Source organism: Balaenoptera ricei, chromosome 10 (assembly GCF_028023285.1).
Source record: "Balaenoptera ricei isolate mBalRic1 chromosome 10, mBalRic1.hap2, whole genome shotgun sequence".
In the NCBI taxonomy this organism is placed as follows: Eukaryota; Metazoa; Chordata; class Mammalia; order Artiodactyla; family Balaenopteridae; genus Balaenoptera; species Balaenoptera ricei.
The window spans coordinates 82,023,190-82,041,779 of NC_082648.1; the positions used below are offsets into that span (position 1 = coordinate 82,023,190).

The 18,590-nt window shown below is 41.1% G+C and overlaps 1 protein-coding gene across 2 annotated transcripts in view; it reads left to right on the top strand.

Moving 5' to 3' along the window:
* CFAP54 (cilia and flagella associated protein 54) overlaps window positions 1-18,590 on the top strand; it is a 300,842-nt gene that overhangs the window by 151,023 nt on the left and 131,229 nt on the right. Inside the window, exons 39-42 of one of the 2 annotated variants that reach the window (XM_059934750.1) lie at window positions 2,024-2,132; window positions 13,832-13,984; window positions 15,862-16,056; window positions 18,284-18,371. In XM_059934750.1, coding sequence (XP_059790733.1) covers window positions 2,024-2,132; window positions 13,832-13,984; window positions 15,862-16,056; window positions 18,284-18,371 — 545 coding nt within the window. The remainder of the gene's footprint in view (window positions 1-2,023; window positions 2,133-13,831; window positions 13,985-15,861; window positions 16,057-18,283; window positions 18,372-18,590) is intronic. The other variant, XM_059934751.1, reaches the window with a different exon arrangement.

The following is an 18,590-nucleotide window of genomic DNA, read 5'->3' on the forward strand; positions in this document are numbered from 1 at the left end:
GACTGATCAAAAACCCATCACATTGGGGCTTCCCTGGTGGCGCAGTGGTTGAGAATCTGCCTGCCAATGCAGGGGACACGGGTTCGAGCCCTGGTCTGGGAAGATCCCACATGCCGCGGAGCAACTGGGCCCGTGAGCCACAACTACTGAGCCTGCGTGTCTGGAGCTTATGCTCCGCAACAAGAGAGGCCGCGACAGTGAGAGGCCCGCGCACCGCGATGAAGAGTGGTCCGCGCTCGCAGCAACTAGAGAAAGCCCTCGCACAGAAATGAAGACCCAACGCAGCCAAAAATAAATAAATAAATTTATAAAAAAAAAAAACCCATCACATTGCCTTATCAGCATCATCTCTTAGATGTTTAAGACTCTTCTTGAATTTGGTACATGTCAAACAAACCTGTTCTGCCACATCTTGCCCACTTCAATTGATGCAAACCTCATCCTCCTAGCTGCTCAGGCCAGACACCTGGGAGAGCATCCCTGACTCCTCTCTTGCTTTTACACCCCACTTCAGGTTGGTTACCAAATCCTCTCCCTTCAAAATAGACTCAGAATCTGACCACTTCTCACTGCCTCCACCACTGCTGTGTTTGCTTGGATTAATGCAATGACTTCCTAACTCTTTTCCTTGCTTCCAGCCTCCCTGAATTCCTGTCTCGAGCCTGTGGTCTATTCTGAATGGCAGATAGAACAGCCTTTTATAAACCTGTCAGACCATGACATTCCTCTGCTTTAAACCCTGCAGTGGTTTCCCATCTGATTCAGTGTTAAAGTTAACATCTTCATCACGGCCTTAATGCCCCACATAACTCATCCCCCTGTGATCACCAGTAACTTGTCTCTGTTAACTCCCCTGCAGCTTTCAGCTGCTGTGTTCTTCTGTTCTTTAAGAAGACCCTACCCCAGGGTCTTTGCATTTGCTCTTCCCCTGCTTGGAATTGTGCCCGCCCCCTGCCAAATATCCACATTGATTTTTCCTGCACCTTTTCCAGTCTTTGTTGAATATCACATTCTCTGTGAGGACTTTCCTCATTACCTTATTTAAAATTATGTGTTGTTTGCTCTATTTCTCTCTATAGTGTTTATAACTCCTTAGTATATTTTATAATGTACTCTATATTTTGTTTATTGTCTCTCTATTTCCACTAGAATAAGTTCCACAACAATAGGAATTTTTGCTTATTTTGTTCTCTGCTATATCATCTGTGAGTTTGGAGCAGTGCCTGGCACATAATAGGTGTTCAATAAAGATTTTTAAGTGAAGCTGGAGAGGTGGGAAGGACTAGGTCAAGTAGGGCTTTATTAGGCTGGGGGAAGGAATTTGCATTTTCTTAGACTGTCTTTACATCTCATTGTAGAAGTACCTACAAGGGACAATAAAGAAACAACATCTACATCAGACTGGGGTTCAAGGATGGTTGTATTTTGAGCATTAGGTTAGTTCAGTGGGGATGGTGGTGGGAGTGGACAAATGGAGACAAGAGGATGGTGGACTTTTAAAAGAATTACCTTATGTCTAAAAATTTCCTGTTTTCAGATATTGTACAACTTTAGGACTCAAGTATCTGTTAAAGATAGTTTAAACAAATACTACAGAGGAAGTTAGTTCTGGAAAACTTCACCAGGGAAATTTAAATTGTGTTAATTTTGAGTAGGGGGGGAAATCTGCCATTGAAAAAGTAGCCTCTATTTTAAATATGTTTCAACTTACATAATGGAAGATATATTTAGACTAGTGAATTTATAGAGTATCAGAAAAATCATATTCTAATTGCTCTACATAATTTGCCTAATGCTTTTCCAGCTGTGCTATACAAAAGAAATATGAAAAATTATATAGCCACTTTTTTCCCCCCAAAAGTTCTCATGATTGGATGCTACTCTCGAGCTTTTATTTATAGCATCTTTTTGTATCTCTTTTTTTTTTTTTTTACAAATGAAAAATAAGATGAACATTTCAAGTAAGCCAAATTTTTGGCTATAAATACCTAAGTGATATTTGTTTTCTCCTTTCTTTTTTAAGATAACCTGCCGAAATTTCACTGGGAAACAGCTCAAGATTAATCCTGTAACCAATAAAGTGACAACTATAGGACATCAGGCAGATTTCCTTAAAAATCTTATCTCTTCAGGTTGGAACCAATTTTAGTTTGAAACGCTTTCTCTTTTCTTCAAAACAAGGTTTGCTATCGTGTTCTGCATGTCAAGTCTTCCATAATTAAAGTGTTCGCAAAATTTCTTTTGCAGGTGTATTTGACTGAAAATAATCCATTTGATATTTACCATCTTATGTTGCTATAAATGTCACTTAAGGGGAATTAAAACACATGTTTTTATTAGTTTAATCTGTTAGTTAAAGAAGGGACATAAAAAGAGGGAGAAAGGAAATTGATGGGAAAAAATAAAGATGGGAATAGACTGTTTTGCACATTTTTCCCTGTTTTTAATCTCACTTGGGAACTCTTTAAATTGACCTTTTGCTATTTTCTTTGTTCCATCTTGATGCCCGTAATAACTTCCATTTCCGTAATCAATATAGATTGTCCTTCTATTGGTGTTACCAAGGTTTAGTTGTAGGTCTTTTAACGAGAGTGCAAGAGAAGATCTGGGAACATCATGACTCCTTTGGTTTTAGCTGGTAAGCCCTCTTGGAATGTTCTGGTGGTGCAGCTTGTAGGAATGAGGCAATAGGATGAGATGAAAATGGAAATAAAGCCTTCTCTCAATTGCACTTTTCCTATGTTTTGGGTATAGGAAAGAAATGCAAGTCTTCCCTTTGAAGTGTTAGGATTCCTTCATTCATTTATCTGTTGATTTTAGGTATGTATGTGTGTATGTATGTAGGTAGGTATGCATTCATTCATTCATTCATTCATTTCTTGAGTAGGTCAGGCAGCTGTTCAGTCATTCAGCAAACATTTATTGAGTATCTACCATGTGCTAAGTTCTGTACTAGGTCCTGAGAATACAAAGATGAATGAGACTAAAGGTTTGTTATCCGATTTACAGCCCAATGAAGGAGACTGATAAATAAACCAGAGATTATAGTGTAGAGTAGTAAGGTCTATACTGTTATGACTACTGCTGCTGCTGCTATAAACAATAATAGTTAACGGCTAGCATCGCTTTTGAGAGACTCCATGTAATTTAGTGGGGTTAATGTAAACGTAAAAGGCAAAAGCTGAGGTTAGAAAGGTTGGCAGGAGTTGGATAATAAAGGGTCTTAGAAGGTAGGATAAAGAGATTCAGCTTTATCCGGAGAGCTGAGGGGAGCTAGTTAGAAGGATGTAAAGAAGGAAGAGGAAATGATCATATTTGTGTTCTTGAACTTTCGGCAGCAGCATGGGGAAAAGGTTGGGAGGAGACCATGTGGAGGTAGGAGAGCAGCTGCTCCCAGCTTGTGTGTTACAGACATGATGAGGTCCTGGACTTAGATGGTGAGAACAGAGGGGTGGGCAGATATGCACTCGTTAGGTGAGGCGGATGGACGGGGAAGGGAGGAATTCAAGTTGCCTTGGTTTCTGGCTTGGGTGGCTAAATGGATGTGATATCTTCATTCTATAAACAAAAACAAAAACAGTGACAACAACAAAAAACACTGAAGGGAGGGGCAGGTTAGAGGAAAACATTTCTTTGCTATAACTGAGTTCAAGGTGCCTGAATGATAGCTGAGTAGAATGATCCAGTATATGATTGGATGTACCAGTGAGGCACTCAGCAGATCTATAATTTAGTCACCAATACATTGGTAGTGGTTGAAATCAGGGGCTTGTATGAGGTCACCCAGGGAGAGTTCTGTGGAGTATGGACCTGAGGATGGCCTCACTTTGGAAGCTGTGCCAGTCAATATGGTCTGGGCTATGTAGCAGTCACGAACAATCCCCAAATGTCATTGCCTTAGTGCAAGGGAAAGTCTATTTTTTGCCCATGCTACTGTATTCAGTGAGGCTGAGCAACTCATCATCATGGGTTGGTGGAATGTCCATCTTGACACAGGCTTCCATGATTGTTTTAGAGGCAGGAGACAAAACACTAATGTTATCCTCTAGGGCAGCTAAACCTGGAGGCATACAGTAAATGGTTCAGAGCACAGCCTTTGAAGCAAGACCATGTGCATATACTATGCACTTTGTGCTAAGGGCTTTATGTAGATTGTCTTATTTCATTATTATAACAACCCCAATAAAAGAATTATTATTATGCATTGGACAGCAGGCACTGTATGAGTATTAGTGCTTTGTGAGTATTAAGTGCTTTGTGAATGTTACCTTAACAACTGTCTGATGAGGTAAGTTTGTTATTGTCCCCATTTTCCAGGCAAGAAAAAGAATGTATTTTATATATATTTTTATATTTTATAATTTTATATTCATGATTTATATATAAATCAGGTGGTGGCTCTTAAAGCTGATACTTGAAGTTGACTCATGTCACTTCTCTTTTATTGGCTAAAGTCACATGGCCACATCTAACTTCGAAAGGAGAAGGAAGTGTGATGGTCCTCTGTACCCCAAGGATAAAGAGATAGGATATGTGACGAGCCCTAATGACTGTCACGGGAACAAACAGAGAAGGGGCAGTATCTGAAAGAGATTGGGACATGGCCCAAGAGGTGGGAAGTACAGGAGGTGAGAGTGGTACAAACAAGGCCAAGGCGAGAGAAAGTGTGAGTCAGCGGTCAGAGAGGTCACATAAGATAAGGACAGACTGTCTATTGTATTTGGGAGGTCATTGTCACTGGCCTTTTTGCTGTCCTCACCTTAGGGTCTTGCTCTAGCTGTTTCTCCTTCCTGAAGTGCTCTACCCCCATCTAGATGCCTGTCTGATGAATCCCTCACCTCTTTAAAATCTTTGTGCACATCTCAAATTTTCAATGGTGCTTACCCTGACTGTTCTGTTTGAAACTGCACCCTGCCTGCTTCCTTCCAATTCCCCTTACTTTAATAAATGTATTCTTTTTTCCTGGAGCACTTATAACCACTTAATCGCACTGTATAATTCAGTTTTTTGTTGCATTTATTGATCACTAGTCTGTCTCCCCTGATAAAATGTAAGCTCTATGAAGTGAGGGATCATTGGTTCGTTCATTGATATAATCCAAATGCCTTCATCAGTGCCTGACACGTAGTAGGAACTCAATATCTACTTGTCAAATGAATGACTTTGTGACTTTGACAAGAGTCACTTCAAAGAAATGGTGGGGAAGGGAGTGGAAGTATTTTGAGCGGTGGGTGCAGTAGTGGTGAGGTGCGCCTGCACAGAGTCGTTAAACGAGAGTTGCCTTTCGTGAAGCTTCGAAGTGACAAGGAAGAGGGGGGCAGGAGCAGCCAGAAGGAAAAGTAGAGCTCAGGACAGCTCAGGAGGGTTTTGTTTTGTTTGTGTGTCTGTTTTTAGTAGAAAAGAAGGAGCATATTTCTATATTAAATGAAAAGAGCCAGGAGAGGGGGAGAGCTCAGAGACAGGAGAAAAAGATATTTGATAGGGAAAGGAGCTTGAGGATAAACAAGGAAGAGAATGGGACATAGGGGACTTAGCCTTAGATGGGAGGGTGGGACGCCCCTGCTGCTAGGGCAGAAAGGAAGGAGAGAACAGGCCCAAATGCAGGAAAATTTGTAGATGGTGATGGTAGGAGTTGAAGGCATCCTCACTGGGTACTGGAGATTTTTTTAATGAAGCAGGGGCTTGAGAGCACAGCCAAGGTTGATAGGGTAGGAGATTTCAGGGAGGGATGTGAGAGGGTTGACCGACCACTGAGAAAGATAGGAGAAGGGAGGATAGAAGGGCTGCAGAGCAGTGTAGAGGGTCCAGTTGAGTAAGGTTGGTGACCATGAATTTGTAGGTTTTACTGTTCATGATATTTTACTGTTCATGACAATTTACTGATAAATTGTCTTCTCATATTCAGTGAACAATGGGAGGACCACCTTCCTGTGGTCAATCACGTGTGACTAGTTCCAATCAAAGAGCATGATTCTTCCTGGGCGTGTTCTCCTTTTCTTCATCTTGTCCGTCAAACCTCTGGAGATTCCCCAATTTGGGATCCATAACTCAGAATGTGATTTATACTATCCCCTCCATCCTAAAAAGAGCTGGCAACAAATGTGAGAAAATGTGTCGAAAATGCTTGTTATCAAAATAATGACTAGCATCTCAGGTCTAGGAGAAGCATACGTAGCAAAACTCTAGACCTGTGTGACCAGCAGGTGCTTACTGATGATGGCCGCAATATGTCAGAAAAGCACTTTGCCTGCCTATTGTTAAGTTACGTTTGGAAAGGCAAGATGGCAGGTGGTGGGACAGAAAGGAAGGCGGAGGGAATCAGGCTACAGTGGTCCTTTGGAATGGTTCTCAGTGGTGGTGGGGGTATAGCCAGTTTGAGCAATGAACAGAGCAGGAATATTCAAACAGATAAAATCTAAAAATTATTGTAATGACAGTAATAATTGATTGAGCCAAGTACTTTATAACTATTACCTTCTTTAATTTTAACAATCTTAGGGGGTAGATATTATTATGCTTATTATTACAGATGAGAAAATTTAGTGTTACTAGTGAGTACTGGAACCACGATTCAAACCCTGGTCCGTCTGATTGCTTAACCCATAAGGGCTCCACTAAGCTATCAGGTCTGTTCATCATTTGTCCCCTTTCAGGTTAGACTCTCTTCTAAACTTATAGCACTCAAGAAAAAATTGCTATGTCTCAGTAGTTATGGGGAGACAGATACTTTATTGTGACTTGTTATGATAGTTTCACAATTTTTAGATGATCCTGCATAGTAACTACAGGTTTTACATTGAGCAATTATCATTAAAATCTTGGCGTCCACCTTATAGCTCCTTATAAAACTCTAGGACCTCTGTGACTAGGAGCATAATCTGGCCTGGACTTTTGGGTTTATTAGGTAAATTTTTAGGATGCTGAATTTTTTTTCAGTATACTGAATTCAGATCATTAACATGTTTATAAGCATGATGGGTCTTATGTATATCACCACGACATGTTTGCAATTCTTAAAAGAATTTTTAAAAAGACCAAGTATACTTCTGATGGTTTCCACACCAGGTCACTGCTCTAGAACCTCATAGATTCCCTTTTGGTGTAATAGCATTTGGTGGTAGTGCTTGATACATTTAATTCTTTAGAACAGGTATTGTAATACTCCAGTGCCTAGGAACATTTGGTGTTCTCATTATTTAACAGCATTCTATTCTCCCTCTAGCTATTTAACAATGCATATGTAATTTGGGATAGTCTCTGTAGGGTTTGGAGGAGTGAGAATACCTTACCTTACAGATGATTTTTTGTATGTTTGAGTAACTTGCCTGCTTGTTAAGCTTCACAGGGGAGAGAACGCTATGGATGAGCCTTTTATTGTGGCTGTTTTTGCATTCTGTCTGGGATCTCTTTCTTGAGTTTTGACCTTATTGGTATTTAAGTTCTCTAATAGGGTAATTCAGTCGTGAGGTGTGTTGGAATTTTGAACCCTTTGGCTGGCATGTTTTTTTTAGTACCTCTGGGCATTTAGATTGATGTGACCAAGTGTGTAGAAAGCAGCCCAAATTTTGTATCACTCCCTGATCCTTCCTTGGTGAACCCATCTCTCTGGAGTCATTGGCATTTCAATTTTAATATCTACACTGGTACAATGAGAGATGTAGTAAATCGAGTCTCTTTTCTCCTCCTCCTTCTTATTCTTACCTATTCCAAACCGTTGAGGCTATTAGTGCCTTTAAAATAGCTTCTTGAATTGTCCATGGAATTTTTCAGAGAGGAACCCCTTGAGACAAAGATGGCAGGACGAGGCCTGCAAAGCTAATATTTCCTTATTCCTTTGCATCATTTATCTCATGTAGACAGCCACCAAAACACCAGCAGAGCCCTAATTAGACTATAAGGAAAAAGGGTATACTAGGCTTGAAAGAAGAAAAAAAAAGTAAAAGATAGTTTAGGAAAAAAACAAAATGGAATGATTTATAAGCAGATAGTTGATAAAAAGTAGCAGGATGATTTTATTCAGACCTCATGTTTTAAAGATGGCAGACATCTACTTTTCCTCCCATCCCTCTTATCACCCCCAATCACTGGCATGCCTTCGTGAATGTTATTCTAGAATGTAAGCTCTGGGAGAGCAGGGAGTGTGTCTGTTTTGTTCACTTGTACCTCCTCAGTGCCTAGCATGGCATCTAGTAATGGTACGTGCTCCATGGATATTTTTTAAATATATGACTGATGGTCATAATGTGAGCATCCGTCTGTTGAACGCTTCCTCCATGACCGGCGCTGTGCTGGACACTTCACACACAGGTTAAAACAGTAACCCTTGGAGGGAAATATTACCATCCCAGTTTTAATAGATATTTAAAATGAAGGCCTGGAGAAAGTAACTATCTCAAAATATTAATATGTGAGGGCTTCTAGCTTCCTCCTTTTCCTTTGCTTTGCTGAACTTCTTTCCCCAATCTCACTCTCTACGGAGGAAAAACATGAAAGCCAAGCTCATGAATTCTGGCAGGAGAATGGAGGAATAGAGCAGAAACCTATAATCTTCAGGGTGTTGTGCATAAGGGTTGGGGTGGGAGAGGTGGGGGCATGCCTTGTCGGGGATGGTGCAGGACTGTGCCTGCTTAGAGGAGGGGAGATGGTGGAGACAGGATGGAGGGGACAGAAGAGCGAAGCTGGCAGGAGAAGAGCGAGATCACCGGGGAGTTAATAAAGAGCTCCTGTGGCCTACGTAGTTGATCCTCTTAAATGTGTGATAGGGGAGTGTGTCAGGAGTGAACTTGCTGGGGGAACAGATGCTCCTCTCCATGTGGCCATGTTCCTGGTTTGACTAGAGCCTCCAGGGTTTCTAGACGTGAGGGTGGTAATGAAAGATTTATCTCTATGGCCATTTGAATGTGACCCTGTGTTGTGAATTCCGTCGGGATCTCCCTGGGCTTACAAGGACCCCAGGCTTATTCCTGTCTTATTCTCAAAGTGTCTCTGTGCCCACATTAGCAGGCCTCAAATTGGTGTCACTTCCTGTTCCCCAAATCTGATACCTTTTGGAAAACTAGTTGGGAAAGGCTTCAGACTTGAACCCTGGTTTTCTCTCTTATCTCTTGTTAAGGGTTTAAAACAAGGGAATGTCCCTCAAATTCACCTTTCCTCCTTTGTAAAGTATAAGTGATATCTATCTCTGCTAGTTATAAGGTGCTGTGAGGATTGATCGAGATTAATGCCTATGGAAGTGATTATTAATAACGTTTATCCCAGCCATTTAGCTTTGAAAACTGTTGTCATTCATTCATGTAACAAATATTTATTGAGCACATACCACATAACAGGTATGGTTATAGGCCAGGGGTGAATTCAGTGGACAAAATGGGCAAAAATTCCTGCCCTCATGGAACTTGCATTCTAGTGGCCAGAGACAATCAATAAACAAGTAAAACACATAGTAAGTCAGAAGATAATGGGTGCCACAATTTTAAAGAGGGTGATCAAAGAAGGCCTCACTGAGAAGTTCATGGTTAAGCCATAAGCTTAAGGAGCTGAGGAATCAAGACATGGAGATATCTGAGGGAAGAATGTTCTAGACCAAAGTGAACCACTGTTGCCAAGACCCTCAGGTGGAAACGTGCCTGGTGTGGGAGGGAGTGAGGGGGAGAGTAGTGAGGAGATGGGGAGCTTGTTCATGTTGGGCCTTAGAGGTCACTCCAGGGGCTTTGGTGTTTGCTCTAGGTGATGAGGGAGCCAGTGGAGGGTCTTGGACAGGGACGTGACATGAGATAACTTACATTTTATTTATTTATTTATTTATTTATGTATTTATTTTTGCCTGCATTGGGTCTTCGTTGCTGTGCGTGGGCTTTTTCTAGTTGCGGTGAGCGGGGGCTACTCTTCATTGTGGTGCGTGGGCTTCTAATTGCGGTGGCTTCTCTTGTTGCGGAGCATGGGCTCTAGGTGCACAGGCTTGGTAGTTGTGGCGCACAGGCTTAGTTGCTCTGCCGCATGTGGGATCTTCCTGGACCAGGGATCGAACCCATGTCCCCTGCATTGGCAGGCGGATTCTAAACCACTGCACCACCAGGGAAGTCCTGAGAGAACTTACATTTTAAAAGGCATCCTCTGGCTGCTATGTTGAGAGTGGCAAGGGTGGAAACAAGGAGACTGGTTGGGGGCAGCGATTGCAGTAATTCAAAAGAAGATGATAGGTCTTGGAACACAGTGGAAGTGGGAGTGGAGAGTGGAGCTGGTGAGTGATGGTGGCACTCTGGATGTTTTCTGAAGAGGGAGCCTCCAGAATTTGTTGTGAATTTGACTTGGGGCATCAGATGGCATGAAGAGTCAAGGACGATTTCAGCTTTTGGCCTGAGCAACTGGAAAAACAGAACCATCCCTTAATAAGATGGGGAAAGACTATGGGAGGAATAGGTTTAGGGAGGAAAGATTCGGAAATCAGTTGGGAACCTGTTAAGTGTGAGATGTCTATTAAACACACAGCGGAGGAGACCATTGGATAGATGAGTCTCAGGACTTCAGGAGAGTTGGGGCCAGAGATAGAAATTTGGGAGCCAGCAGCATGTGGATACTTAGACCCATGAGACTAGATGAGATCATCAAGGGGGTGAATGTGCTACCAACCTGGCTTCTTGGGCTCTTTAATCAATAGAAGTTGATAAGAGGCAGGATGAGAAATTCAGGCAAGGCTTTACTGGGGCTCATGCTACAGCACGGGGGAGCAAGAAGAATTAACAGGTTCCCTTGCTCGCTCCCCGACTGGCAGAGGGGCTGGTTCCTTAAATGGGGCGTGAGGACAGATCAGTGGGTAAGGCCGGAGGGGTCCTTAAGGTGGTCTCCCCACACCTTTGGTGGTCCTGTGTGCAGGAATCATGCCCAGTACCCTGCTTTTGCTCCCAGCACCTCAGAAGTGGCAGTTTGTGTATCTTATTGTTCATGATTTGCCCCAACTGTGCAAGCACGCAGTTATTTTTAGTCCCTTATAGTTTCGTTGTGTTCTGTTGCTTGAGCAGACCCTTTTCCAGGTGCAAGCACTGCAGCAAAGGGTCCCAGGTCCCAGCCTGCCTCAAATGTTAGTTAAGAAAAGAGAGGCATTCTAAGGATTGAGCCCTGGGCTTTTCCAGTATTAAGAGGTTGGGTAGATGAGGATGAATTAGCAAAGAGGATTAAGAAGGAGTGTCAGTAAGGTTGGAAAAGGACCTTTAAACCAAGGGAAGAAAGTATTTCAAGGAGGAGGGAATTAGCAACTGGGTCAAATGCTGTTGAAAATTTATGAGGGATAAAGTCTAAAAATTGAACATTAGATGTAGCCACGTGAAGATCCTTGGGGTGAAATGATGGGGGAATGTCTGATCTAAGCAGGTTCAAGAGAGAATGGGGAACAGTGAAAATAGAAATTTTTGAGGAGTTTTGTTGTAAAATGGAGCAGAGAAATAGGATGGTGTCTTGAGGGGAAAGTAGGGTCAAGAGAAAGGTTTTTTATTTTTTAAAAATAATTTTTTTTCTGTTTTAGAAATTTAGATATAGTTACCATGCTATACATTACAGCTTTAGAACTTATTTGTCTTATAATTGACATTTGTAGCTCTGGGCCCCCTTCACCCATTTTGCCCATCACCCCACCCCCTGCCTATGGCAACCACCAATCTCTTCTCTGTTTCTATGAGTTTGGTTTTTTTTAGATTCCACATATAAGTGAGATCATACAGTGTTTATCTTTCTCTGTCTGAATTTATTTCTCTTAGCATCATGCCCTCAAGGCCCATCTATGTTGTCACAAATGGCAGGATTTCCTTATTTTTTATGGCTGAATAATATTCCATTGGGTATATACCACATTTTCCCTCTCCATTCATCTGTTGATGGACACTTAAGTTATTTCTATGTCTTGGCTATTATAAATAATGCTGCAATGAACATGAAATTTTTTTGATTTTTTTTTTTAAGATAGGAGAAAAAAGGAAAATGTTGTTGAGAATGATTCAGCAGAGGGAAAAACTGATGATTTGGAGGGGAGAGGAGAATTGCTGGAGTGATGCCCTGGCAGTGTAGATGGGCACAGGTGCTGGGGGCTGGGTGGGTCTGATGGTAGGGGATTGCAGGAAATCCCTTTGGATTCCTCCCATTTACTCCCATTGAGGTAGGAAGCAAGGTCATTGGCCCTGAAAGATGGGGAAGAGGTAATTCCCACTCCCTTTCTTTTCTTTGCCACGTAGCCAATTAACGACTCTCCTGTCGCTTCTAACATTGGAATGTTCCCTGTGTCCCTCCCTTGTTTCCACTGCTACCACCTCAGTCAAGTTCAAATCATACAATGTGTGTGTTATAACTTCACAACCTCCCAGCCACCACCCTCTTTCCATTGCAGGCTGCTGTGCATACAGCGGCGGGCTAACTCTTCCTGAAATACTAATCTCTTTCTGCTGGGGTCCTACTCAAAACTGTTTCTTGACTGCCCATTAAAGAGGATGAAGGCCACTTACTCAGCGAGGACTTCAGGCCTCTGGAAACCCTTCTCAGTTCAAAAGGACTGGCCATGTCATCTCATTGAATGAATCACCACCTGAATCACCACCCTTAATCCTCCTCCCACCCTCTCCTTGCACAAACTAGTTCTGTGACCCAAGGGATGCTGCTAGACTTCTCTATGCCTGATTTTCCTCATCTGTAAAATGAGGATATAATGGTACATACCTCTTATGGGTGTTGCTAGGATTCAGTGAGACTATCACAATAATTATTTAGAATAGTTACTGGCATAGTATAAACACTTAATCAACTTCAGCTATTCTTATTCTAACTGTCTGAAACCCCTTGCCTCTTTCTTCCTGATGTAATCTTCCCTATCCTGTAAGACACAGCTGGCATATCTTCTCTCCCATGAAGTCTTTCTTGCTCATCCTTTCCTGCCTACACTGATGTCCCTCTTCTATCTTTCCCTCATTTTCACATGTAACCAGATACTTTCTGTCAATGTGATTTTCATACTCCAGTGTTAGAATGCCTCTTTGCTTCACCTAAACAGTAAATTTCTTGGGGGCAGAGGTCATGCCTCTTAACCTCTTATAGCCCTGTTCCCTAGCAAGTTGCTGCACTCTCAAGACCTCGGATTTTACAGGGGATATTCGACCTGCTCAACTTGTTGAAGGGGTAAATTTATTTGTTATTCATCTGAAGCCTGTGTTTCTTCTTTCCCGTGTGCCTGCTTCATGGTGTATGCAGCCGGTCTGCAGCCTAATTCATGGGACCGTCACTTCCTCTCCAGGGACCTCGCAGCAGCTCTCTGCCAACATCTGCCCTTCTGGCCACTTTTCAGGACTGCTTTGTAGTTCCATACCTGTTTATGGCCTCATCTTCCTTTCCTCTGCATCCTCCAGTATTAGAAAGCTGTCTTTTCCTTCTCTCAAGGGAGCAGTTGCCCATCTCCAAGCTTCTTTGTTTCCTCCTTTCGTCTCCTTCCCAAGGCACCTTGGCTTTGAAGAGGCTGCTGAAAAGGAGTAGATTATTTCATCTTTTATGATCAGCAAAAGAAAAAGTAGGAGGCTTCATTAGGAAAATTGGCAAGATCTAAAGTTATTTGCATTTCATACAAATCAAAAGTTTTCTAAGTTTTTTTCTTTTTTTTAAAAAGAACTGTCAAATATACCAAAAAAAAAAAAAAAAAAACTTTGATCTGAACGTTGAAACAACTGCTGCAGACCTGGGGGCTTTGAATTTAGCAGCTTTCGTTTGGGCCCAAGAAATTCTCTGAATTAGAAAGTCTTTTGCTGCTTGTTGGCTTGCTGCAACATTTCATCCCTCACGTGACTCTTCCCTTTCTTTTCAGAATACAGCAAAGCCAAAGAGCTCCTCTGTGTGCCCGTGGATGTGACAGACACTTTGAGATGTTTTAGAGAGACCTTGGAAAAATCTAAATATCAAAACAGATCAATCCGACACAGCAGAAAGTTGCTTTCGTTATTTCTTGCCCAGACACAAGGTAAAATACAGTCATTCCTAGGCATCTGTGGGGAATTGGTTCCAGGACCTCCTGTGGATACCAAAATCCGTGGATGTACACGTCTCTTACAGTCAGCTCCCCTCCCCTGCCCCCCGTATCCATGGTTCTGCATCCCCAGAAATGGAGGGCTGACTGTACTTGCTCTACATCCCTTCCTCTTTATTTACCCAGGGTACCACCCCGTGGGTCTACTGTGTTCTGCCGTAGGTTCCTCCTTTCCCACTTCCATGCCCACTCCCTGCTGCCTTTCACTTTCTTCTTCTTGTCTAGTGGATTACATCTCTGTTTCTCACACTTTATTCCAACCAAAGCACTGCCTCACTCATCTGCTTCTATGCCTTCTGTGAAATGAGCAAAATCCCTTAAGTGGAGTAAATACGGAAGCAGTGCTATAGTCTTGTTTTATTTTTATAAGTAGATGAATTGTTTCATACCGAATTAACTACAGTCTTTTACCAAAACACTACTTTATCAGTGTCTAAGAAAGGGATGCATTTTAATATACACATCTAGTAAAATTTCTTATTAATACCATAGATTTTGATCTTAGAGGTTTCTTTTATCTTAAAAAAAAGATATTCACTGTTCTTGGTTACATTACACTTGTTTTCTCCCTTCTCAAAATCTGTTGATTTGTAACCTCAGTCAAAGCAGGACTTCAAGTGGCTAAGTGGTAACCTCAGAGAGAAAGAAGATACTCAAATTCAGGCCGAGAAAAATCTCAAATTATCTACATTTAGGTAATTTAAAATTTGTTAAAACCCTAATTTGTGTTTATAATCCTTGCTGTTCACATTTATCAGAATAATAAGAATAAACTTAAAGAATAAATTTAAATTAATAAACTTAAAATAATTGTATTTTAAAGTTATTAATAATAGATTTAAACTTAGCATCTAATAACTAAGATGATAATAGTCTCTGAACTGATCTTTTAGAAATTTGACCAATTTTTTTTTTACAACCACTGACAAGTTTTATTTATGTATGTATATAATATATGTTTGTATGTATGTATGTATCAATATATATTCATTCTTGTTGCTGCCCCTTCTCCCCGCAAAAAGCACTTACTATGATATGTACCCAGTTTTTGGTTGTATTGTCCACAGACACACATTACATTAAATTGGCCCTCCACATCATGTTTAAACTTCTTTCAACTATGGTGTACATTAAAAGTGGTTAAGGGCATGAATAGAAAAAGCAAATACAATTCCTAAGAATGGTTTACACCACCTCAATCTGAATTTCACCTGGTACTAAGATATTCTCAGCGGTTTATCCCCAGTCCTTGGGCTGTAGACCTAAATCCATTTTAGCTTCTCTGTCTCTGAGGTTTTTGACTACTTCCCCTAGAATATTTTTCCTTTTTTTTTTTTCCTGTGTGTTCTCTGATCTTATAGAGAGACTGGTTCTTTCCCATTTTTTTTCTCCCCTCAGGTCAGAAGTACCTCTGCACTGCTTCTATCCCAGAGGTCTCTGCCCCAGAGGCAAACTAACATCTTACTGTTGGAAACTCTTTTAAAAAAGGCGAACTCAAAACCTGTGCAACTTCTGCCATTCCCCATGGGGAGCAAAGCATTATCTCAACATTTACTTTCCAGCGAACTGCCCCTCTGTGCTGTTCCTTATGAGGTAACACGAGTGTAGAGCACATCACACACCTGGGCTCTTCAGAAATGATTCGAGATACGAAGTTTAAGGAAATAGTGTCCTTCGAGCTGCCAATGAGTCTCAGCTCTGTACAGAACCCTTCCTTCCTTCTCCTTTTCCACTTCTACTTTTTTCCTCCTCATCAACTTCCCTTCTTTCTCCATTTTTAAGTTTCTTTTAAAATTTTTTCATGAATTTAGGAGACAAAGGAGGAATGAACAATTTAAAATTCACTACCGGAAAGGTGGAGTTTTGCCTGGGGACAGAAGAGATGCACATGCCAGCACCCCCTGACCTTTCTCAGGAGCACTTCCAAGTTTTCACCTCAGTGGAGAAAAGCAAACTTCCCTCCTCACAACTTGGACTCGTAATTTCTTCTTATTATGAAACTATTAGTAAGATTTATTCATTATGTGTTCATTTTCAATATGACCTGCCACATTAATGTTGAGATTGCATTTGGTCTTGAAATGTTATCTTTTTTAAATGATTTTTTATTTATTTATTTATTTTTAAAATACTTCAGCTTATTTTTTTTTTTTTTTAAACTTTGGGTTTATTTTATTTATTTATTTACGGCTGCTTTGGGTCTTCATTTCTGCGCGAGGGCTTTCTCCAGTTGCGGCAAGTTGGGGCCACTCTTCATCGCGGTGCGCGGGCCTCTCATTATTGCGGCCTCTCTTGTTGTGGAGCACAGGCTCCAGACGCGCAGGCTCAGTAATTGTGGCTCACGGGCCTAGTTGCTCCGCGGCATGTGGGATCTTCCCAGACCAGGGCTCGAACCCGTGTCCCCTGCACCGGCAGGCAGATTCTCAACCACTGCGCCACCAGGGAAGCCCCTAAATGATTTTTTAAATTTATTTTTTTATCGAAGTATAGTTGATTTGTAATATTGTGGTAGTTTCAGCTGTACAGCAAAGTGATTCAGTTATATATCTATATATATATATATATATATAGATATATATATTTCAGATTCTTTTCCATTATAGGTTATTACAAGATATTGAATATAGTTCCCTGTGCTAGACCGTACTGAAATGTTATCTGTAGAAGTAGGATGAAAGAGCTTGAACATAGAATCTATTCATCACACCCTCGTGGACAGTGACAGAGCAGCGTCAAGACAAGCGGCTTCCAGCCCCTCCCGTCACCCACTGTCCCAGACTGGCTGTCACCATTGTGAGATTCTAGGCACCGTCCCATCCATCCCACTTTAACTGAATCTGTGAACCATTTGTCGAGATGTGGCCACTGTTATGTGCTTTTGCTCTGCCCCAGCTGATTCCATTTTCCTTGTCTTTCCACTTGATTTGGTTTTTCTACAAATTCAGCAGTATAAATTCAGCCCATGTTGTAGACCCAACATCCCCCCCTTTTTTTAATAACAGACAGTTTGTAACTCGCCCTTTATTCTTCCTATGCACATTATTTTTAAAAATCAATATGAAGCACTAAATATAAAATGAAGGGTAAATAAAATGAAATAACTTTATAATAAAAGAATCTATTTGTTGGTATGTAAGAGCTTAGGCACTAGAGGTATAGAGAAGCAATCAGGTGCTCACATATAGTATGTAAAGTATACAGGATACACATGAATGTGACAGCTACGAATGCAGACTGATACAGGTGTATTGTATTGGTAACTCAAGTACTATCAGCATTGCTAATTTTGGTGACATGATGTTCTAAAATGGCAAATCTAGGCCATTCTGGACAAAACAAAATATTACAGTGGTTGCATTTCTGGAAAACTCAGAGCATTTTGAACACACGCAAACATACGCTTTCTATGAAATGAAGTTAGATGTTAGACTCAAATAATTATAAATAGGTTTCTCACCTTTTTCCTCACTGTGGGGGAAGGTTCTGTGCATGGCAGGCCATCAAGTGTCAGGTCCTTACCTAGGAAATACTAGCACATGCCCCATTGTGACAACTAACAAAACCCTCCTCAAATTTCTAAAATACCCTCCAGGGGACATTGCTGCCCTCATTAGAAACCATTGCCATGTTAGCTGGGTTTTTTGGCTACACATCCTGGAATGCATGTATTCATCAGAAAACAACAACAAATTCAGGTACTATTCAAGATGTGCTTTTTTGCATTTGGGTAAAGGAAGAATCCAAAGTGCTGTGCTCTTGTCACATCCCTGATCAAAAACAAGCTGTTCAACGCTTCCCACGTGCTGTAGAATAGTGTCCACATTTCTCCACATGGCACTCAGATGCCTCCGTAATCTTACCACTACCCGCTTCTTCACCCTCCCCAAAAAGCGTATTCTGGCCACACACATTGCCATATATATACCCAGCCCTTTCTGCCTTGCACACTTTTTCTGGATTTTTCTCCTTCACCGTCTCAACCTGCCCGACTCTTACTGTACTTTCTCCACGTTTCCCACCTCTTTGACCCCATCTCCCACTCCGTGACATTAAAATAGAACATCATTTGCTCTCTTTCTCTACCCATATCTTGTGACATTTAAAGGCTCTATTAGGTTGAAGTTTGCTTATCTACACAGTTAAGGTATAAGGCAATTTAAAATATTCTTGCAAATATATAGGAAATATTTCCCAGGGACTGACATTTGTTCTTTCACTTGATTAAAAATACAGATGTTCTTCAAGCCAGCAATGAAAGAAGTCTTAACGTTCAGGCATTGCATGAACTTGGAAGTCTTCTTGTCTTCGCACAAAAGAAAAGGTAGTTTTTAGGAGTCAGTAAAACAAGGGAAACTTTGTTCAGCTGAAAAAATTTTTAATTATTGTGAAAAATACTGCCTTTCATAAATTTTAGTTTGTTGATAAGATTCCATTGCTGCATTTTATTCATCAAATGCTACCTGAGAGAAATGGTTATGAGCAATAAATGGTATAGATCCATTCTCTAACATTTTAATTAAAATATTTCTTCAGTGCATTT